Source organism: Lynx canadensis, chromosome E2 (assembly GCF_007474595.2).
Source record: "Lynx canadensis isolate LIC74 chromosome E2, mLynCan4.pri.v2, whole genome shotgun sequence".
Taxonomy (NCBI): domain Eukaryota; kingdom Metazoa; phylum Chordata; class Mammalia; order Carnivora; family Felidae; genus Lynx; species Lynx canadensis.
This window is the reverse complement of record NC_044317.1, coordinates 35,976,990-36,001,229: the sequence shown is the minus strand read 5'-3', so window position 1 is coordinate 36,001,229 and position 24,240 is coordinate 35,976,990. Positions and strand designations below refer to the sequence as shown.

General features: G+C 36.2%; 1 protein-coding gene across 6 annotated transcripts in view; it reads left to right on the top strand.

Annotated features, from left to right (window-relative positions):
• PHKB (phosphorylase kinase regulatory subunit beta) overlaps positions 1-24,240 on the top strand; it is a 274,597-nt gene that overhangs the window by 119,594 nt on the left and 130,763 nt on the right. For all 6 annotated transcript variants that reach the window (XM_030298118.1, XM_030298119.1, XM_030298121.2 and 3 more), the window contains one exon: positions 521-636. In XM_030298118.1, the coding sequence (XP_030153978.1) occupies positions 521-636 (116 nt within the window). The remainder of the gene's footprint in view (positions 1-520; positions 637-24,240) is intronic.

The window sequence follows — 24,240 nt, the reverse complement described above, 5'->3', positions numbered from 1 at the left end:
GGCTCAACAACTCTCCCTCCTGACGTCCTCTCTCCTTCCCTGCTCTCTGAGAGCAAAGCTGTTGACTTTTAACATTCCAGATATTAAGTCCTGTTGGCTGTCAGAACTCATGGAGTCTGGCCCCTCAGCTTTTGCAGTCCAGATTTCAGGGGTTCTACCTTGCTAGGTGGGCTGCCCCTCTCCCGCTCCGGCTCCCTCCTGCCAATCCTTGTAGTCTGCATCACCTCTCTGTCCTCATAACCTCTTCCGTGGGCCTCTTGTCTACTCTTGGCTCCGGAGAGTCTGCTCTGCTAGTCTTCTGGCAGTTTTCTGGGTTATTTAGGCATATGTGGGTGGAATCTATGTGAGATGAGCCCAGTGTCCTCCTACGCCACCATCTTCCCAGAACTCCCCTGAACGTGTTAAAAGAGTGTTGGTAGGCAAGTGTCTAATTGGATTTCAAATGGTATCTAATACTCTTATCAGTATCTAAAGAGCCTGTTACTCCATGTGACCTTATGTTTCGTTTCTTTTCTTTTAGGTATCTTTTATTCAAAACCTGGTATTTTGTGTAGAAAGAGTTTACCGTGTACCTGACTTTGGTGTCTGGGAAAGAGGCAGCAAATATAATAATGGCAGCACAGAACTACATTCAAGGTAATTTGCTGATTTGAGTGGTTTTTTTGTTATTTAAATGTGTAGAATTTAAATAAAAATCAAAGTACTAGATTGCAACTGTATTATTTGTCTTTTCATCTCTTATTTTTCTATATATGATAACAGATGAAATTCACTTAAAATTAAAGCAAGAAATTACTCTCAGTGCCCATATACAGGTCCAAGAAAAAGTACGGTATCTTTCCCAACCTCTCATGATGTCAGTATATGCATATCAGCCTCCAATCCAAGTCTTGGCCTTTCTGCTAAACCAAATCTTTCTTTTTCCTTTTTGAAATGATGCCATTTGAAAGATCAAATATATTAGGATTGTCAAACACCAAATGTATACACATTTCATGTAAAATTCCCTTCCATATTGTAGAGGTGATTTTTTTTATCCTAATCAGATACACCTTTCATATAAAACTGAACATTTTTTTTTTTTCTGTAGGTGGTATGATCAACATCTTGAGTTCTGGTTTAGTGGGCTTGATAAACAATGATAACTGATGACTGATGTTAGTTGTGTATTAATTTCCTTTACTCCTTATGGTGAGAGAAATAGCTTTAGTAACTGACTGTACCTTTCAGATATCCAAATTTTTTGCCTGGTAGGTTATCTTTTAACTGAAAAGTATAGGTCAATTGCACCATAAATAAAATACCTAGGAATAAACTTAACCAAGGAAGTGAAAGACCTGTACTCCAAAAAGTATAAAACACTGATGAAAGAAATTAAAAATGATACAAAAAAAGGAAAGATATTCTATGTTCATGGATTAGAAGAACCAATATTGTTATAGTGTCCATATTACTCATAGAAATCTACAGATACAATTACAGATGTAATTCCTATCAAAATTCCAGTGACATTTTTCACAGAACTAAAACAAATAACCCTAAAATTTTATGGAATTACAAAATACCCCAAATATTGAGAAAGAAGAACAAAGCTGGTGGTATCACAATTTCATATTTAAAGATATACTACAACGCTGTAAAACCAAAACAGCATATGAGTGACACAAAAATAGACACAAAGATCAATGGAACAGAACACAGAGCCCAGAAATAAATCCATACTTATATGGTCAATTAACCTGCATCAGAGGGGTAAAGGATATACAATGTTATACGAATGGTACTGGAAAAAATGGAAAGCCACATTGGAAAAGAATGAAACTGGATCAGTTTCTTACATAATACACAAAAATAATCTCAAAATGGATTAAAGACCTAAATGGTGAGGCCTGAAACTCTAAGAGTCCTAGAAGGAAAACTGGACAGTGTTTTTTTTTGACATTAGCCATAGAAACATTTTTCTAGATATGTCTCTAGAGGTAAGGGAAACAAAAACAAAGTTAAACTATTGGGACTACACCAAAATAAAAAGCTTTTGCCCAGTGAAGGAAACCACTAACAAAAAGGCAGTGTACTGAATGGGAGAAGATATTTGCAAATGGCATGTCTGATGAGGGGTTAATATCAAAAGTATATAAATAACTTATACAGTTTAACACCAAAGAAACAAAGAATTTGATTTCAAAATGGACAGAGGACCAGAATAGACGTTTTTCAAAGAAGACATACATTTGGCCAACAGTCACATGATAAGATGGTCAACATCACTAATTATCAGGGAAATGGTAATTGAAAGCACAATAAGATATCATTCTACACCTGTCAGAATAGCTAAAATAAAAAACATAAACCACAAGCGTTGACAAAGATGTGGAGAAAAAGGAATCCTTGTGTACTGTTGGTGGAAATGCAAATTGGTATAGCCTCTGTGGAGAATAGTATAGAGTTCCTCAAAAAATTAAAAATAGAATTACCATATGATCCAGTAATTCCACTATTGAGTATTTTCCCAAAGAAAATGAAAACACTAATTTGTAAAGATATGTAAACCCCAAATGCCCATTGATAGAGGAATAAATAAAAATGATGTGGTGTGACAATCCTAATATATATACACACATATATATATAGGGATGTTATTCAGCCATAAAAAAGAATGAGATATTCCCATCCACAACAACATGGATGGACCCAGAAAGTATCATGCTAAGTGAAATAAGTCAGAGAAAGACAAATTCCATATGATATCACTCATATATGGAATTTACAAAACAAAACAAAGATAAAAAGAGAAAAACAAAAAACCAACTCTTAAATGCAGAGAACAAACTGGTGGTTGCTAGAGGAGAGGTGGCTGGGGGGATGGGTCAAATAAAGAGAATTAAGAATACACATACCTTTAAAAATTATTTTTTAAGTAGGCCTCATGCCCAATGTGGGCCTTGAATTTATGACTCTGACATTAAGAGTCACATCCTTTACTGACTGAGCCAGTCAGATGCTCCAAGAGTATACATATCTTAATGAGCACTGACTAATGTATATAATTGAGTCATTATATTGTGCACCTTAAACTAATATAACACTGTGTTAATTATACTGGAATTAAAAAAAGAAAAGTATAGTTCAATTAATTAGCTCAATCCAATTCACACTAAAAAACTTATTAAGAGCTTAATGGTTATCAGCTATAGGTCAGTTTAGGTCAGTGAGACTTAAATGAACTAGAGAAACAGTGTAGGAAACACTGGTTAAGAGGATATACTTTTTTGAATACAAGGACTAATCACACACACAAAAATTAAGCTGATATAAGATACTTAGTAAACTAAAAATTGGGTCCAGGTCATTAGCTGTATACTATCCCTATGCCTCAGTTTCCTTCTCTACAAAATGAAGACAATAATAGTTTCTACTTTATGAAGTTGCTATAATGATTAAGTTAATATATACAAATAATTTGAATACCTAGCAGAAGTCAGCACTAGAATGCAGGTGTACTCACACATTTCAGAATATGTTAATAACAAATATTGAAACAAAGAGGTTTTTCCTATTAACTCTGGGAAAGTAATATACACACATTTTTCTATAAGTTTTATGATTTATATGAGGCATTTTGAAGTATAGAGCAGAATACTAGCAATCAGAAAAGAAGTCAGTGAAGTCGAGAAATGATTTGTGGGAAAGTTCAGTTCAGACATTAAACAAATTCTGGAAAATACTAAAAATAGGAAAATAAATAGGAAGTTATATTTCAGCTGTCATTCAAATTAAGTTCTTAACACTCCAGATTATCATTCAAATTGTAAGAAAAAGTGGATCTAATTAGAAAAGATGATATTTTAAAATGTACCTTTACAGTATTTATGATTTATCAGCCCCCTTCTCTGCTTTTTTGTTAACTATTTTGTATATTCCAATGTGAACCCAGTGACATTTTCAGTATAAAATATTTAGAGTTTGGGATTCTCTGTTTACAAAAAAAAAAAAAAAAAAGTAAACTCAGAATGTACCTTGAGTTAAAGTTAACATTACCCCTAGAAAGTGAGGGTATTGGAATGTCCCCAGTGAAAAAAAACAGAAACTCCAACATGTGTAACTGAAGTGCCAACCTTTAAATTGAATCATTAAGGATTTTATTTCAAGGCTCCGAAGATCATTATGTAATGTTCTCTGCTATCTTTTGCTTGCAAAATCAATCTTAATTTGTGGCATGTTAGTTTTATTCAAATGGATGGGAAATGAAGTTTGCCATTTGGATTTGGATGGTGGGTTTTACACATTTAACATTGCTCTCCTACTTTTCTATGGTGTATCACTTTTCCCCAAAAAAGAACTTTAAGCATTTTTCTTTTCCCCCAAACATTACTGAACTCAGGTCTCCACATGTGTGTTTTGGGTGTGTCATGTCTGGTGCCAAAAGAGTCTGTTGTAAAATCACAGAATTGAGCCTCATGGCCCTCATGGACTCAGTGATGGCAGTGGTGGTAGGAGGCTGGCAGCCTCTGCTTACACGTGGGTAGTGGAATGTAGAGCTGCTACTAACCGGGGACTCTGTCTCTTGTTGCTGAGACATCCCAGAAATATCTCTTCCTAGTTGTATGTGTTTTTTACTACTTAATACAATATCCTTTTTATATCATTAAGCTGTTCCATAATTTCAGACATCCTGAAATAGTATATGATAATTCTTGCTATAAGAACTCATACTTCTCTGTCTTCTGACTTTCTTTGCCTCTCTTCATCTCTAGGCCATTCAGTCTCCTTGGCAGGAGTCAGAGAAAGAGCACAATCTGACTAGTTCCGGTGCTCACCAAGGCCTTGGCCAAAGTGACTGGCTTGAGAAATGTTTCTTCCTTTCCTTGCCACACTGCACACATCCCTTCTAAGCTGCACCTTGTGCAAAAAAGATTACCACCTCTGGGCCCCCACTATACATTCACATAGTATTCTGAGGTCAGAGGCTCCCTCTTCAGCATCCATACTCAGGTGTTCATTAATCATTGCAATCTGTGTCTCTGTACAGTTATAGTATGTTTTTTATTTAGTCCACACAGGGAACATATTACTGTCTTTTATGGGAGGAAGCTAAAGTTTAGAAGGTTTTGTGATTCTCCTCCCACATACCTTAAATAGTGCAAATCACTGTGTGGTACAGCTAGACTGGATTCCAGGTGTTTGGCCTTCAAATGAAAGTTGTTTCTACTGGATCATGTTGTAATTTAAAGTCTTAAAAAGTTTTCTAAAGTTTGAAATAGCATAGGTGTGCAATCTTGGTGAAATTTTGATAAGTTTTAAAGATATCTTTAATCATTAAAGTTTGATTTAGCTCAATGCTTTGGTCAGTCCCTTCCCAATCTGCTCTTTTCAGTCCCAGGTTTGCTGGTATCTATCTCTTTTAGTTCAAGTTCCTTAATTATTTTGTATTTCTTAGATAAATCCCGGAAGTTTCTTTTGTAAAAAGTGATTTCATTACATTTATCTGAATGTCATTCTAGCAGAAACTACCCTTTTCAGGGCTTTAGTAAAAGGACCTATTGCCCTAAGCTTATAGTGATTCTCTTAAAATGTTTCCTAAGGAACTGTTCCCATTTCTTCTGGTTTTACTGTTGACCCTACTTTCCTCAAGCAACATGCTCCTTTCAGTTGCCACTAGTGGGGTTAGAACTATATCAGATAATTCTCTCTTCTTCTGTTCAATCTCTAAGTCTTCTAGTAAGTTCCTATACACTTAAAAATCCTATTTTTTAATTTAATTGCATTTTCCTCCAAATATAATCTTGGTACATATTTAATGTAGCATAAGTCTTCTTAGCCCCTGGAGTTAAGTATCCAAGTAGTCTTCTCAACTGCTCCAAGTTTAATTTAGGTATTTTAATCTTAATATTTCCCCCTCTTCATTTATGTAAGGATATTCCTATTCCTCAGGGCTATCTTTAAACCAAAACTCTTTGTTTTGGAGAAGAAAGGAGTCTTCTATAAAATAAGAATTTAATCTCAAACCTAACTTTGAACTGTTTTGGTTATTGGGAAGCAAAAAGGAAACCTGTATTTAATAACTTAGTAATGCAGATATATACCCAAATGGAAAGATAAGTTTTTGAAAGGTTGACTCCTAAATAGAACTTTACATTTAACAGCATAATTACCTTTTTTCACTTTGTGAAATCTTGTATTTGCAGTATGAAGAAGACCTTAGAAGCAAGGAATTTAAATGTGATTTTTCAAGCTTTTTATTTTTTAATGGTTTTATGTTCTATTCTCTTGGCTTTTCCAATAAAGAATGTTATCATTAAAATCTCAAATAAGTAACCATCATAACGATACTTTACTCCATTTAAGATGCCTTTAGTGACCATTTTTTCCCATACACTGTTATTTAAAGTAACTACTTAGTCTTTTTCAGTTATTTTTTACATCATTTTCTAGTCATTGAGTTATGATACAAGCAACTATCGATCTGTTTTGCTTCATTTTATGAATTTTTACCACACTGAACAATTCATGAACATCCATTAAAACCATAGTACTGTAAAGTCCTTGTTCTTTCAGTATGATTGGGTAACTCAGGGAGTTAAAACATAGTGTTAACAAGCAGGAGACTGAATTTAGTTCCCATGCTTGCCAGTTCATTTTTTGGATTCCATAGTGAGTTATAAATCACTTTGTCCAAACCCATCCTTTGTCTAGTAAAACTTGATTTATGTAACAAATCACATTATTACAAGCTATATCCCAAGAAATGTTGCTTTTAGTTCTTTTAAATGAATGTTGAGGTAACACCTTGCAAGAATCAAATTGGTGTACGTTCTATTGATAATAGTGCCCTAATATTAATATATTCAATTGTTAATCATAGAATAACTTAATTTTCTGAGTGTCTTATGCCAGTATTTTTAATTCTTACAACATAATGTATTATATTTGCCAGTAAAATGTAAATCACATTAGGAGTATGTTTGAATATCTGAATAACTTGATTTAAATAAGCATTGAATAGCAAATTAACATATTTGTGAATTTCAATTAAGTCCAATTATTTAACCAGTTACATTGGGAAAGAAAGTTAAAATGGGAAGATTTCAACATTTACTATATTCCAGTACAACGTTTATTTCTTTTGTAATGGTTTATTTGGAAGACTATTTCTAAATTCATCTCTTAGCCATCTTTTTATACCATTATTAAAGACAGAGCCTTGGGCTGGCTACATTATGTATTTCTTTTAGCACAGACTTTCTTATGTATTTGCCTTTTGAATAAGTTACTTTTTTTCTCACTTCTCAAAATACTGCAAACAATCTTAATAACACATACCTCACAGTGTAGGGGGAAGTTTTCTGGTTTTACTAGGTTAGATGCATGTGTTTGTACATAAACCACCACATATACTTTACTTGGACTTAATTCCTTTAGGTTCCAGGTCTTGTCATTGCTCTAAAATGTCTTTGAATATGAAAAGAGACCACTCTCCTTGTCTTGAGTATACTAGCAGTACCATGTGAAATGTTATGTAAATTTGTTTAACCTGTGTGAAATGTTAGACTGCAGATTTGAGTCAGTAGGACAGTATCTTAAACCCAGATTATTGGCTCATTTGTTCTTGAAAACCAGGGTAAAGTGGTCAGCATAAATTCTAGTAGGGAACAGAGATTTCACCAAAGACAGAGTGAGGATGCATTTGAAAGCTACTTACATTTAATCTCTTGGGACTTTAGTATGTGTCCTCATTTTAGAAGTAGGAGTTAATGAAAGAAATATAAGACTTGTACGTTGAAAACTACAAAAAAAAAATGTTGAAAGAAATTAAAGACAACATACAAAAATGGGAAGATATGCTGTGTTCTGTGTAATCTATACCAAAATCCAACTGTCTTTTTGCAGAAATTGACAAACTGATCCTAAAATTCATGTGGAAATGCAAGGAACCCAGAATAGCTAAAGCCATCTTGAGAAATAACAAAGTTGGCTCACACTTTTCATTTTCAAAGTTTACTACTGTACTATGCTTATTATATATACAATAATATGCTATAATAATTAAATAATGTGATGATGGCTTAAGAACAGATATAGAGATCAATAGAATAGAATTGACCGTTCAAAAATAAATCCATATATTCGTGGTCAGTTGATTTTGATGAAGGTGCAGACAATTCACTAGTCTTTTCAACAAATGGTGATGGGGCAACTGGGTATCTGCGTGCAAAAGAGTGAATTTGGATCCCTACTTCACACCATATACAAAAATTAATTGGAAATGGATCAAAGACCTATATGTAAGAGATAAAACTGTAAAACTGTTAGAAGAAAACATAGTTGTAAATCATTGTGATCTTGGGTTAGACAAGGTCACACTTTAGATATAACACCTAAGGTACAAGCAGGCAGTTACAACAGAAAGATTCTCTACAGGTTTTTGTGTGAACAAAAGATTTCGGTTTTCTGGGATGAATGCCCAATAATACAGACGGTAGGTAGTTGCATATTTAGATTTCAAAGAAACTGTAAGACTTTTTTCAGAGTCCTATTTTACTTTCCTACCAGCAATGTATAAATGATACAATTTGTTTGCATCTTTGCCAGCATTTGGTGTTATCCCTATTTTTTATTTTAGTTACTCAGATTGGTTTATAGTGCTATCTCCTTGTGGCTTTAATTTGCATTTCCTAGTGGATAATGGTGTTGGATCTTTTCATGTGCTTATTTGCCATCTGTAGATTCTCTTCAGTGACATGTCTCTTCATTCAGGTTTTTTGTTCATTTTCTGCTTGGGTTGTTTTTTTAATATTGATTTCTTGATAGTTTTGCTTTTTAAATTTTTTTCATGTTTCTTTATTTTTGAGAGAGATAGAGCTGGGGAGGGGCAAAGAGAGAGGGAGACACAGAATCCAAAGCAGGGTCCAGGATCTGAGTTGTCAGCACAGAGCTCAACGCAGGGCTCGAACTGATGAACTGTGAGATCATGACCTGAGTTGAAGTCTGACACAACCGACTGAGCCACCCAGGCACCCAGATTTCTTGATAGTTTTTCATGTAATTCCAGATACTAGTCCTTTGTCAGATAAGTGTTTTGCAAATATATTCTCCCAATGTATATCGTGTCTTTGCATCCTCTTAACAGAGTCTTTCACAGAGCAAAAATTTTTAATTTTTTTTTTTTTAAATTTTTTTTTTTTTCAACGTTTTTATTTATTTTTGGGACAGAGACAGAGCATGAACGGGGGAGGGGCAGAGAGAGAGGGAGACACAGAATTGGAAACAGGCTCCAGGCTCCGAGCCATCAGCCCAGAGCCTGACGCGGGGCTCAAACTCACAGACCGTGAGATCGTGACCTGGCTGAAGTCGGACGCTTAACCGACTGCGCCACCCGGGCGCCCCAAAAATTTTTAATTTTAACAAAATTCAACTTATCAAGTTTTCCTTTTATGGGTTGTACATTGGTATAGTCTGATAACTACTTGCCTGACCCTTGATCCTTAAGATTTTCTCCAACAACTTGTTTTCCAAGAGTTGTATAATTTTATGCCTTATATTTAAGTTCATGATCCATTTTAAGTTAATAATCTATAAGGTTCGATGAGACTAAGGTTGAAGTTCTTTTTTCTTTTTTTATCTAAGAATGTCCAGTTGTTCCAGAATCATCTGTGTTCGTTAAAAAGACTATCATTCCTCCATTGAAATGCCTTTGAGCTATTAAAAATAAAGTGGGCACATTTGTGTCAGTATATTTTGGGGTTCTATATGTCTGTGCCTCCACCAATACTATACAGATTTGATATAATCATGAGATTTTTCTTCTTTAGGCTGTTAATATTATGATGGCTTGTATTGATTGCATTTTGATTACTGAAGCAGGCTTGTGTCTCTGGAATCAAGTCTATGTGGTCAGTTATGGTGATAATTCATTTCATATGTTGCTAAATTGTTTAGTCATTTGTTGAAAAGGATATTAATATCTATATAGGTGAGGGATATTGGTGTATAGTTGTCTTTTTGGGTACTGTCTTTTTCTGGTTTTGGTATCAGTGTAATGCCAGCTTCATAAAATAAACTCCAAAGTTCTCTCCTGTTTTCTGGCAGAGAGTATATAGAATTTTGGTATTAACTTTTTTTTTTTTTTTTTTTTTTTTTGGCCATTTTGAAATTATGGATTAAATATCTTAAAAGTTATAGGACTATTCAAATGATTTATTTCATATGGGTGAGTAGTGGTAATTTTTTTCTAAGAATTCATTATTTTTTTCTAAGTTGTCAAATTCATATATATAGAATTATTTACAGTGTTTTATTATATTTTTGCTATATACTGTGTCTTTTATGATATTTCCTTTTATTCCTCACATTGGTCATTTCTATCTTTTATCTTATTTCTTTGTCAGATCTGCTAGAGGTTTGTCAATTTTCACTAGCTTTTCAAAGAATGAGTTGTTTCACTGATTTTTTCTATTATTTTCCTGTTTTGAATTTCATTGATTTCTGTTCTTATCTATATATTTTTTCTTTTTGATTTGGGTTTATTTTGTTCTTTTTCTAAGTTCTTTATGATGGAGATAGGTAATTGATTTGAGGCTTTTTCTCTTTCTAGGATATGCATTTAGTGTTAAAAAATTTCCTCTCAGCACTCCTTTAGCTGTTCTACTCAAATTTTGATGTTATATATTCATTTTCTTTTTTTCCAGTTTTTAAAAAATTTATTTGTTTAAACTCAGGTTAGTTAGCATATAGTATAGTGTTGCTTTCAGGATTAGAACCCTGCAATTAATCACTTACATATAACACACAGTGCTCATCCCAAGTGCCCTCCTTAAATGCCCATCACCCATTTAGCCCATCCCCCTACACACCTCCCCTCCAGCCACCCTCAGTTTCTTCTCTGTATTTAAAAGTTTCTAATGATTTTACCTCCATCTCTGTTTTTATCTTATTTTTCCTTCACTTCCCCTATGTTCATCTGTTGTGCTTCTTGAATTCAGTGTATGCGTGAAATCATACATTTTGTCTTTCTCTGCCTGACTTATTTTACTTAGCATAATACCCTCTAGTTCAATCCACGTTGTTGGAAGTGGTAAGATTTCATTGTTTTTGACTGCTGAGTCATATCCCATTTACCATATTCTTTTTTCCTTTTACGGGAAATAACACATTTATTTATTTATTATTTATTTATTTATTATTTATTTATTTTAATATAATTTATTGTCAGATTGGTTAACATACAGTGTGTAAAGTGTGCTCTTGGTTTTTGAATTCGATTCCCGTGGTTCATCACTTACATACCACACCCAGTGCTCATCCCAGCAAGTGCCCTCCTCAGTGCCCATCACCCATTTCCCCCTCTCCCCCACCCTCCCATCCACTCTCAGTTTGTTCTCTTCATTTAAGTGTCTCTTGTGCTTTGCCTCCCTTCCTCTCTGTTTGTAACTATTTTTTTCCCTTCCCTACCCCCATGGTCTTCTGTTCAGTTTCTCAAGATCCACATATGAGTAAAAACATATGATATCTGTCCTTCTCTGACTGACTTATTTCACTCAGCATAACACCTTCCAGTTCCATCCATGACGCTGCAAGTAGCATGATTTCATCCTTTGTCATTGCCAGGTAGTATTCCATTGTATATAAAAACCACATCTTCTTTATCCATTCATCAGTTGATAGACATTTAGGCTCTTTCCATAATTTGGCTATTGTCGATAGAGCTGCTATATACATTGGGGTACATGTGCCCCTATGAATCAGCACTCCTGATTTTTTTTTAAATACAAATTTTTTGTTTTATTTTGTAATTCATTGTTGCACAGTATCAGAAGATGATCCAAGCTGCAGTTCATTATTAATATCATTTCTTCTTTGTTCTCCTGGCAATTCTGATGACATGCTTGATATTGGCGTGTGGTGGAATGGTACTGAGTAGTCTGCTAATGAAGGCGAAATAGCAGCCGGATCAACCGAAGTCACACTGGGCACCCTTACAGAAGATGGCTGATACATGAGAACCCCTTTGATTGGGCTGCTTTGTGCTTCTGACATAAAGATGCATTTCCTTTTGGCAGGAGGGTCTTCCTCTATATCAGAAGAGCTTTCTATAGTCAAGTCAATAATATCCACTTTCTTCTTGCTTGTCTCATTGGCTACCGTCACTGAACAAGGCTTACTGAGGACACTTGAACTGTATCCCTGTATCCCTTACATAAATTGCTAGCAGTGCTATTGCTGGGCCATAGGGTAGTTGTATTTTTAATTTTTTGACGAATCTCTACACTGTTTTCCAGAGCAGCTGCAACAGTTTGCATTCCCACCAACAGTGCAAGAGCGTTCCCATTTCTCCACTTCCTCACCAGCATCTGTTGTTTCCTAAGTTGTTAATTTTAGCCACTCTGGCCAATGTGAAGTGGTATCTAGGTGTGGTGTTGATTTGTATTTCCCTGATGATGAGTGATGTTGAGCATCTTTTCATGTGTCTGTTCGCCATCTGGATGTTTTGAAAAGTGTCTATTAATGTCTTCTTCCCATTTCTTCACTAGATTATTTGTTTTGGGGTGTTAAGTTTGGTTAAATTCTTTATAGATTTTGGATACTAACCCTTTATCCAATATGTCATTTGCAAATATCTTTTTGCATTCCATCTTGGTTGACTCTTAGTTTTGTTGATTGTTTCCTTTGCTGTGCGGAAGCTTTTTATCTTGATAGGTCCTAACAGTTCATTTTTGCTTTTAAGCCCCTTGCCTTTGGACATGTTGAGCAAGAAATTGCTGCAGCTGAGGTCAAACAGGGTGTTGCCTGCTTTCTACTCTTGGGTTTTGATGGTTTCCTGTCACACATTTAGGTCTTTCATCCATTTTGAGTTTATTTTTCTGTATGGTGTAAGAAAGTGGTCTAGTTTCATTCTTCTGCATATTGCTGTCCAGTTCTCCCAGCAACTTTTGCTAAAGAGACTGTCCCCCCCCCACTGGATACTCTTTCCTGCTTTGTCAAAGATTAGGTGACCATACATTTGTGGGTCTATTTCTGGGTTCTCTATTCCATTGATCTTTGTGTCTGTTTTTGTGCCAATACTACACTGTCTTGATGATTGTGCTTTGTAGTAGAGGCGCAAGTCTGGGATTGTGAGGCCTCCCACTTTTGTTTTCTTCCTCAATATTACTTTAATTATTTGGGGTCTTTTGTGGTTCCATACAAATTTTAGGATTATTTGTTCTAGCTTTGAGAAGAATCCTGGTGCAATTTTGATTAGGATTGCATTGAATGTGTAGATTGCTTTGGGTAGTATTGACATTTGAACAATATTTATTCTTCCAATCCATGAGCATGGAATGTTTTTCCATTTCTATGTGTCTTCATCAATTTTACTCATAAGTTTTCTATAGTTTTCAGCACATAGATCTTTTATAACTTTGGTTAGGTTTATTCCCTAGGTATTTTATGGTTCTTGGTGCAATTGTGAATGGGATCAGTTTATTTGTCTTTCTGTTGCTTCATTATTGGTGTATAAAAATGCAAATGGTTTCTGTACATTGATTTTATATCCTGCAACTTTGCTAAATTTATGTATCAGATCTAGCAGCTTTTTGGTGGAGTCTTTCGGGTTTTCCATGCCATCTGCAAAAAGTGAGAGTTTGACTTCTTTGACAGTTTGGATGCCTTTTAGTTCCTTTTTTTGTCTAATTGCTGATGCTAGTATTTCCAACACTATGTTAACCAACAGTGGTGAGAATGGACATCGCTGTCATGTTCCTGATCTCAGTGAGAAAACTCTCAGTTTTTCTCCATTGAGGATGGTATTAGCTGTGGGCTTTTCATATATGGCTTTTATGATGTTTAAGTATGTTCTTTCTATCCCGACTTTCTTGAGGGTTTTTGTTAAGAAAGGATGCTGTATTTTGTCAAATGTTCTTTCTGTATCTATTGACAGGATCATATGGTTCTTATCCTTTCTTTTAGTAATGTGATGTATCACATTGGTTGATTTGCGAATATTGAACCAACCCTGCAGCCCAGGAATGAATCCCACTTGATCATGGTGAATAATTCTTTTTATATGCTGTTGAATTCAATTTGCTAGTATCTTGTTGAGAATTTTTGTCTCCATGTTCATCAGTGATATTGGCCTGTAATTCTCCTTTTTTGTAGGTCTCTGTCTGGTTTGGGAATCAAGGTAATGCTGGCTTCATAGAATGAGTCTGGAAGTTTTCCTTCCTTTTCCATTTTTTGGAACAGCTTGCGAAGGATAGGTATTACCTCTGCTTTAATTGTCTGGTAGGAATCCTCTGGGAAGCCATCTGGCCAGGACTCTTATTTGTTGGGAGATTTTTGATAACTGATTCAATTTCTTCACCGTTATGGGTCTGTTCAAATTTTCTATTTCTTCTTATTTGAGTTTTGTTAGTGTGTGGGTGTCTAGGAATTTGTCCCTATCTTCCAGAGTGTCTAGTTGGTTAGCATATAATTTTTCATAGTATTCTCTAATAATTGCCTGTATTTCTGAGGGATTGGTTGTGATAAGTCCATTTTCATTCGTAATTTTTTTCTATTTAGGTCCTCTCTCTTTTCTTTATGAGCAGTCTGGCTAGGGATTTATCAATTTGGTTTATTTAAAAAAAACAGCTCTTAATTTCATTCATTTGTTCTGTTTTTTTTTTTTTTTTTTGGATTCTGTATTTATTTCTTCTCTGATCTTTATTATTTCTCTTCTTCTACTGGGTTTGGGGTTTCTTTGTTGTTCTGCTTCCTTTAGGTGGGCTGTTAGATTTTGTATTTGGGATTTTTTTTTGTTTCTTTACATAGACCTGGATTGCAATGTATTTTCCTCCTAGGACTGCCTTTGCTGCATCCCAAACCGTTTGGATTGTGTGTTTTAATTTTTCTTGTGTTAAATTTTGTGTTTTCATTTCTTTCCATATATTTTTAAATTTCTTGTTTAATTGTCTGGTTGAACCATTCAATCTTTAGTAGGATGTTCTTTAACCTCCATGCATTTGGAGGTTTTCCAGACTGTTTCCTGTGGTTGATTTCAAAATTCAAAGCATTTTGATATGAAAGTGTGCATGGTATGATCTCAATTCTTTGATATTTATTGAGAGCTGTTTTGTGACCCAGTATGTTATCTATCTCGAAGAGTGTTCCATGTGCACTCGAGAAGAACGAGTATTCTGCTGCTTCAGGATGAAAAGTTCCAAATATATCTGTCAAATCCATCTGGTCCAGTGCGTCCTTCATGGCCGTTGTTTCTTTATTGATCTTCTGTCTAGATGATCTGTCCACTGTTGTAAGTAGAGTATTAAAGTCCCCTGCAATTGCCACATTCTTACCAATAAGATTGCTTATGATTGTGAATAATTGTTTTATATATTTTGGTGATACCAAATTGGGTGCATAAACATTTACAATTGTTAGCTCTTCTTGATGGATAGACCCTGTAATTATGATATAATTTCCTTCTTCATCTCTTGTTATAGCCTTTAGATTAAAATATAGTTTGTCTGATATAAGTATGGCTATCCCAGCTTTCTTTTGACTTCCAGTAGCATGATAGATTGTTCTCCATCCCCTCACTTTCAATCTGAAGGTGTCCTCGGGTCTAAAACTTATCTCTTGTAGACAGCAAATAGATGGGTCTTGTATTTTTTATCCATTCTGATACCCTGTGTCTTTTGGTTGGAGCATTTAGTCCATTTACATTCAGTGTTATTATAGAAAGGTATGGTTTTAGAGTCATTTTGATGTCTGTAGGTTTCATGCTTGTAGTTCTGTCTCTGGTCCTTTTTGGTCTTTGCAAAATTCCACTCACAGAGTCCCCCTTAGGATCTATTGTAGGGCTGGTTTAGTGGTGATGAATTCCTTCAGTTTTTGCTTGTCTGGGAAAACCTTGATCCCTCCTTCTATTCTGAATGACAGGCTTGCTGGATAAAGGATTCTTGACTGCATATTTTTCCTATTCAACACACTGAAAATTTCCTGCCACTCCTTTCTGGCCTGACAAGTTTCACTGGATAGGTCTGCTACTACCCTTATGTGTCTACCCTTATAGGTTAAGGCCCATTTGTCCATAGCTGCTTTCAGAATTCTCTCTTTATCTTTGTATTTCGCTAGTTTCACTATGATATGTTGTACAGATCAATTCAAGTTATGTCTGAAGGGAGTGTTCTATGCCTCCTGAGTTTCAATGTCTGTTTCCTTCCCCAGATTGGGGAAGTTCTCAGCTATGCTTTTTAAGTACATGTTGGCCCCTTTCTCTCTTCTTCTTCTTCTTCTTCTTCTTCTTCTTCTTCTTCTTTCTTCTTTCTTCTTTCTTCTTTCTTCTTCTCCTATTATATGGATATTGTTCCGTTTCATTGAATCACTTAGTTCTCTAATTCTTCCCTCCTGGTCCAGAATTTTTTTACCTCTCTTTTTCTCAGCTTCCTCTTTTTCCATAATTTTATCTTCTATTTCACTTAATCTCCCCTCTGCCTCTTCAATCCTCTCTGTCACTTCCTCTAGTTTATTTTGCACCTCATTTACAGCATTTTAAAATTCATCATGACTATTTTTTAGTTCCTTGATTTCTGCAGCAGTATATTTTCTGCTGTCTTCTATGCTTTTGTTCAAGTCCAGCGATTAATTTTATGACTATTTTTCTAAATTCTTGTTCAGCTATATTGTTTATATCTGGTTTGATCATTTCTTCAGCTGTTATTCTTCCTGGAATTTCTTTTGGGGAGAATTCTTCTGTTTTGTCATTTTGGCTAGTTTTCCATCCCTTACGTGTTTGTTCATGTGTTTGTTCATGAAAGCTTGTTCATGTGCTGCACCTGTGAGCACTACTATATTAAAGAGGGGTCACACACTATCCAGGACTTGGCCCTTCAGGAGTTGTTTTTTGGAGAGTGTTGCTTGCTGTCTGTTTTTGTGACTTTGGTTACTTTATCTCTTTAATCGTAGTGATGTTTTGGACCCCCCATGAGATGTGCTTTGGTTTGTTCATTGAAGTTGCCCTGGAAAGGAAAACAGGCAATCAAAAAACAAACAGAAAAGAAAAACACGCAAACAAAAAAACCACAAGAAATCAGAAACACCAGGTGTAAGTAAACAACAGGGTAGAAGTGGTGTTGATGGAACAACACTTATCCCATACAAGGAATGAAATGACAGGTGAATGGAAAAAGAAAGGAAAAGAAAAGAAAAATTGACCAGGGAGAGAAACTATACAGCTTAATCCAGAGAGAGAGTGAGAAAGTAAAATAAAGAAGGAGGTGAGGATAAAGAAAAGAAAACTGACCAGACAGAGAAACTGTACGGCCTAATCCTGAGATAGGAAAATAGGGGCACCTGGGTGGCTCAATTGGTTTAGCATTCAACTTTGGCTTGGGTCATGATGTCATGGTTCATGGGTTCAAGCCCTGCGTTGGGCTCTGTGCTCACAGCTCAGAGCATGGAGTCCGTTTTGGGTTCTGTGTCTCTCTCTCTCTCTCTCTGCCCCTCCCCTGCTTGTGCTCTGTCTCTCTCTCTTTTTCTCTCTGTCTCTCTCAAATAAGTAAATAAATTTGAAACAATAAAACTTTTACGAAAAGAAAGGATAATAAAGAAGGAGGTGTAGAACATGCTCACTGTTCTTCAGGCACAAAGGAGGCGGTTGTCTCGTTCTGCTGCCTCCCATACCTCCCTGGTGCTCAGCTGGGATTAAAATCCTGATATCGGGGCGCCTGGGTGGCGCAGTCGGTTAAGCGTCCGACTTCAGCCAGGTCACGATCTCGCGGTCCGGGAGTTCGAGCCCCGCGTCAGGCTCTGGGCTGATGGCTCGGAGCCTGGAGCCTGTTTCCGATTCTGTGTCTCCCTCTCTCTCTGCCCCTCCCCTGTTCATGCTCTGTCTCTCTCTGTCCCAAAAATAAATAAACGTTGAAAAAAAAATTTTTTTTTTTAAATTTAAAAAAAAAATTAAAAAAAAAAATCCTGATATCTTTAAGGTTCACACTCTGTGTGCTCTGGTTTAGGGAAAGTGCTGTTCCGTGCTGCCCAATATATGGTCTCTGACTGGCGAGCACAGGCAGTCTTTGTCCTTTGAATGGATATATACCTTCTTCCCACAGCACTCCAGGGAAGGGGTTGCTTTCTCCAACTGTGAACTGCGCCTCTGAACTAGTTACCAAGCCTGAGTCAGCCTCCCCTCCTCCCCAGGTGCGTTGACAGGGCATCCCACCCCAGTCCACAGAAAGTCCCACAGTTAAAGATTTGATCTTTCTCTGTCCCAGTCCGTGGTTTTCTCTTGTCCAGATACAGTCCTATGCTTCCCCAGCCTCTCTTTCTCTTCCCTTTGTCTCTCCACAGAAGGGGATCCCTCCCCTCTGTTCCTCTGCTGCCAGTTTTATCTCTCCCAGTTTGCAACCTATGGCCTGTCAGGTTATCCTGGTGGGTCCTTGGATGTGTTTCTGTCACTTTGCTGCCCAGACTCTTGGAGTTCAAAGTCCTTTGGCTTCAACACTGCTGTGTTTGGGAGACAAGGAAACTTCAGATGCCCCTACTTCTCTGCCCTGTTGGCCCCCTGTTTGCCACATACTCTTTATCCATTCATCAGTTGATGGACATTTGGGGCTTTTCTATAATTTGGCTATTGTTTATAGCACTCCTATAAAAAATTGGAGTGAATGTGACCCTTCATCAGCATTTTTCTATCTTTGGATAAATACCTAGTAGTGCAATTGCTGAGTCATAGGGTAGTTCTGTTTTTAATTTTTTGAGGAACCTCCATACTGTTTTCCAGCATGGCTGCACCAGCTTGCATTCCCACTAGCAGTGCAAAAGAGATCCTCTGTCTCCTTATCTTCACCAATATCTGTTGTTGCCTGAGTTGTTAATGTTAGCCATTCTGACAGGTGTGAGGTGGTATCTCATTGTGGTTTTGATTTGTATTTTCCTGATGAGTGATGTTGAGCATTTTTTCATGTGTCGGTTGGCCATCTGAATGTCTTCTTTGGAAAAGTTTCTATTTATGTCTTTTGCCCATTTCTTTATTGGATTATTTGTTTTCTGGGGTGTTGAGTGTGATAAGTTTTTTATAGATTTTGGATACTAAACCTTATCTGATATCATTTGCAAATATTTTCTCCCTTTCCATCAGTTGACTGTTTCCTTCACTGTGCAGAAGGCTTTTATTTTGATGAGGTCCCAATAGTTCATTTTTGCTTTTGTTTACTTTGCCTCTGGAGTCGTGATGAGTAAGAAGTTGCTACAGCCAAGGTCATAGAGATTTTTGTCTGTTTTCTCATCTAGGAGTTTGATGGCTTCCTGTCTTCTGTTTAGGTCTTTCATCCATTTTGAGTTTATTTTTGTGTATGGTGTAAGAAAGTGGTCCAGGTTCGTTCTTCTGCATGTCACTGTCCAGTTTTCCCAACACCACTTGCTGAAGAGACTGTCTTTATTCCACTGGCTATTCTTTCCTCCTTTGTCAAAGATCAATTCACGATACGTTTGTGGGTCCATTTCTGGGTTCTCTATTCTGTTCCATTGATCATTAGAACAATTTCATTGATCAGTGTCTGTTTTTGTGCCTGTAGTGTACTATCTTGATGGTTACACCTTTGTAATATGTCTTGAAGTCTGGGAGTATGATGCTTCCAGCTTTGGTGTTTTTTCAAGATTGCTCTGGCTATTTGGGTCTTCTGTGGTTACATACAAATTTTAGGATTGTATGTTTTAGCTCTGTTTCTTCTGTGAAGAATGCTGGTGTTATTTTGATAGGGATTGCATTCAATATGTTGATTGCTTTGGGTAGTATCGACATTTTGACAATATTTGTTCTTCGTATCCAGGAGCATCGGATATTTTTTTTTCTTTTTCTTTTTCTTTTTCTTTTTCTTTTTCTTTTTCTTTTTCTTTTTCTTTTTTTCTTTTTTTTTTGTTTTTTGTGCGTCTCTTCAGTTTGTGTCCTAAGCTTTCTATAGTTTTCAGTGTACAGATTTTTCACCTCTTTGTTTAGATTTATTCCTAGGTATTTTATAGTTTTCGCTGCAATTTTAAATAGGATTAATTCCTTGATTTCTCTTTCTGCTGCTTCATTATTGGTGTGTAGGAATGAAACCCATTTCTGTGCATTGATTTTATACCTGTGCCTTTGCTAAATTCATGGATCCTTTCTATCAGTTTTTTGGTGGAATCTTTTGGGTTTTCCATATAGAGTACCATGTCATCTGTGAAGTGAAATTTTGACTTCCTCTTCACCAATTTGAATGCCTTTTATTCCATTCTGTTGTCGGATTGCTGAGGCTAAGACTTCCAATACTATGTTGAATAATAGTGGTGAGAGTGGACATCCCTGTTGTGTTTCTGAGCTCTCGGGTTTTCCTCATTGAGGAGGATATTAGCAATGGGTCTTTCATATATGGCTTTTATGGTCTCGAGGCATGATCCTTCTATCCCTACTTTCTTGAGGGTTTTTATCAAGGAAGGATGCTGTATTTTGTCAAATGTATTCTCTGTATCTATTGAGAGGATCATGTGCTTCTTGTCCTTTCTTTTATTGATGTGATGTATCACATTGATTGTTTTGCAGATATTGAACCAAGCCTGTATCCCAGGTGTAAATCCCACATGGTCGTGGTGAATAATTCTTTTAATGGATTGTTGGATCCGGTTGGCTAATATCTTGTTTAGGATTTTTGCATCTGTGTTCATCAGGAAAATTGGTGTGTAGTTCCCCTTTTTAGTGGAGTCTGTGTCTGGTTTTGGAAGCAAGGTAATGCTGGCTTCATCGAAAGAGTTTGGAAGTTTTCCTTCCATTTCTACTTTTCAAAAGAACAGGTGTTAACTCTTCTTCAAATGTTTGGTAGAATTCCCCTGGAAAGCCATCTGGCCCTGGACTCTTGTTTTTTTGGGAGATTTTTGATTACTAATTCTATTTCTTTACTGGTTATGGGCCTCTTCAAATTTTCTGTTTCTTCCTGTTTCAGTTTTGATAATTTATATGTTTATAGGAATCTGTCCATTTCTTTTATATTGCCCATTTTATTGGCATGTAATTGTTCATAATATTCTCTTATTATTGTTTGTATTTGTGCTATGTTGATTGTGGTCTCTCTTCTTTCATTCTTGATTTTATTTATTTGGTTGCTTTCCTTTCCTTTTTTTTTTTTTTTTTTTTTTTTTGCAAACTAGCTAGGGGTTTATCAATTTTGTTAATTCTTTCAAAGAACCAGCTTCTGGTTTCATGGATCTGTTCTACTGTTTTTTTGGGTTTTTTTTTTTTTTTTTTTTTTTTTTTTTTTTTTTGGTTTCGATAGCATTGATTTCTGCTCTAATCTTAATATTTCCTGTCTTTTACTGGTTTGGGGTTTTATTTGCTGTTCTTTTTCCAGCTCTTTAAGGTATAAGGTTAGGTTGTATATCTGAGACCTTTTTTCTTCTTTAGGAACGCCTGGATTGCTACATTCTTCCCTCTTATGACTACCTTTGCTACATCCCAGAGGTTTTGGGATATATGTTATCATCTTCATTGGCTTCCATGTACTTTTTAATTTCCTCTTTAACTTCTTGGTTAGCCCATTCATTCTTCACTAGGATGTTCTTTAGTTTCCAAATATTTGTTATCTTTCCAAATTTTTTCTTGTGGTTGATTTCAAATTTCATAGTTTTGTGGTCTGAAAATATGCACGGTACGATCTTGATCTTTTTGTACTAGTTGAGGGCTGATTTGTGTCCCAAAATGTGATCTATTCTGGAGAACGTTCCATGTGCACTGAAGAAGAATGTGTGTTCTGCTGCTTTAGGATGAAATGTTCTGTGTATATCTGTTAAGTGCATCCGGCCCACTGTGTCATTCAAAGCCGTTGTCTTCTTGGTAATTTTCTGTTTATATGATATATCCATTGCTGTAAGTGGGGTGTTGAAATCTCCTACAATTTTGGTATTATTATCAATGAGTTTCTTTATGTTGGTGATTCATTGATTTATATATTTGGGTGGTACCATGTTTGGAGCATAAATGTTTACCTTCTATGTTTGGAGCATAAGTGTTTACAATAGTTACATCTTCTTTGTGGACATACCCCTTAATTATGATATGATGCCCTTCTTCATCTCTTGTTCCAGTCTTTATTTTAAAATCTTTATTGTCTGATATAACTGTGGCTTCTCCAGATTTCTTTTGGTGACCATTTGCATGATAGATGGTTCTCCATTTCCTTCTTTCAATCTGAAAGTGTCTTTAGGTCTTAAATGGGTCTCTTGTAAACAGCCTATAGATGGATCTTGTTTTCTTATCCTTCTGTTACCCTATAGTTTTGATTGGAATGTTTAGAGTGATCATTGACATTTAGAGTGAGTATTGAAACATATGAATTTATTGCCATTATGTTGCCTGTAGAATTGAAGTTTCTGTTGATGTTCTCTGGTCCTGTGTAGTCTTTGCTGCTTTTGGTCTTTTTGGGGTTTTTTTTGTTTGTTTGTTTTGTTGTTGTTGTTGTTGTTGTTTGGTATTGTGTCCCCTCGGAGAGCCCCCTTAAAGTTTCTTGCAGGGCTGGTTTAGTGGTCATGAACTCCTTTAATTTTTTTTTTTTTCTGGGAAACTTTTTTCTCTCCTTCTATTTTGAATGACAGCCTTGCTGGATAAAGATTTCTTGGCTACATATTTTTCTTATTCATCACATTGAATATATCCTGCCACTCCTTTCTGGCCTGCCAAGTGTCTGTGGTTAGGTCTGCTACGAACCTGATCTGTCTTCCCTTGTAGGTTAAGGACTTTTTTCCTTCGCTGCTTTCGTGATTCTTTCTTTGCCTGAGTATTTTGTGAATTTGACTATGAGATGTCTATTGGATGGTCAGTTTTTTTTTGAATCTAATGGGAGCCCTCAGTGCTTTCTGAATTGTGATCTGTGCCTTTCCCCGGGTTAGGAAAGTTTTCCACTATGATTTGCTCACATAACCCTTCTACCCCTTTTTCCTCTCTCTTCATCTTCTGGGAACTCTATGATTCTAATGTTATTCGTTTTTAATGAGTCACTGAGTTCGCTAATTTAAAAAAAAATTTTTTTAGGGGCGCCTGGGTGGCGCAGTCGGTTAAGCATCCGACATCAGCCAGGTCACGATCTCGCGGTCCGTGAGTTCGAGCCCCGCGTCAGGCTCTGGGCTGATGGCTCAGAGCCTGGAGCCTGTTTCCAATTCTGTGTCTCCCTCTCTCTCTGCCCCTCCCCCGTTCATGCTCTGTCTCTCTCTGTCCCAAAAATAAATAAACGTTGAAAAAAAAATTAAAAAAAAATTTTTTAAACATTTATTTGTTATTGAGAGACAGAGATAGACAGAATGTGAGCAGGGGAGGGGCAGAGAGAGAGGGAGATGCAGAATCCAAAGCAGCTCCAGGCTCTGAGCTGTCAGCACAGAGCCTGACGCGGGGCTCAAACTCACAAATGGTGAGATCATGACCTGAGCTGAAGTCGGTCACTGAAGTGACTGAGCCACTCAGGTGCTCCAAGTTCTCTAATTCTTATATCGTGCTCATTTGTCTTAGGCTTTCTCTTTTTTTCTGCTTCATTATTGTCGTAAGTTTTTCCTCTATATTGCTGATTCGCTGCTCTGCTTAATCCATAGTTGCCGCTGTGCCAACTATTCTTGATTGCAGTTTAGGTATAGCATTTTTAATTTCATCTGTTTACTTCTTTTATCTCTACAGAAAGGGATTCTAATCTATTTTCAACCCAGCCAGTGTTCTTATTATCGTGATTATAAATTCTGGTTCAAACATTTTGGTTGTATCTGTGTTGATTAAGACCATGACTGTCATTTCTTCCTGGTCTTTCTTTTAGGGTGAATTCCTTTGTTTCATCATTCTGAAGGAAGAAAAGGTATTAAAAAACTAAAAAAAAAAAAAAAATACAAATTAAAAAATTAAAAACAGCACAAAATATCAGATAAAGAATGCAAGAGGGGCGCCTTGGTGGCTCAGTCGGTTAAGCGTCTGACTTCAGCTCAGGTCATGATCTTGTGGTCCATGAGTTCAAGCCCCGCATTAGGCTCTGTGCTGACAGCTTGGAGCCTGGAGCCTCCTTCAGATTCTGTGTCTCCCTCTCTCTTTGACCCTCCCCAATTCATGCTCTGTCTATGTCTTAAAAATAAACGTTAAAAAAAAAATAAAAAAAAAAAAGAATGCTAGATCCTAGGTGTGTTTTGGTCAGGTTGTTGAAAAAGACCTGATAGATTAGAGAAAGAAGGGGAAGATAGAAAAGAAAAGGAAAGAAAATAAAAGGAAAAGGAAAAAAGACAAAAAAAGGAAAA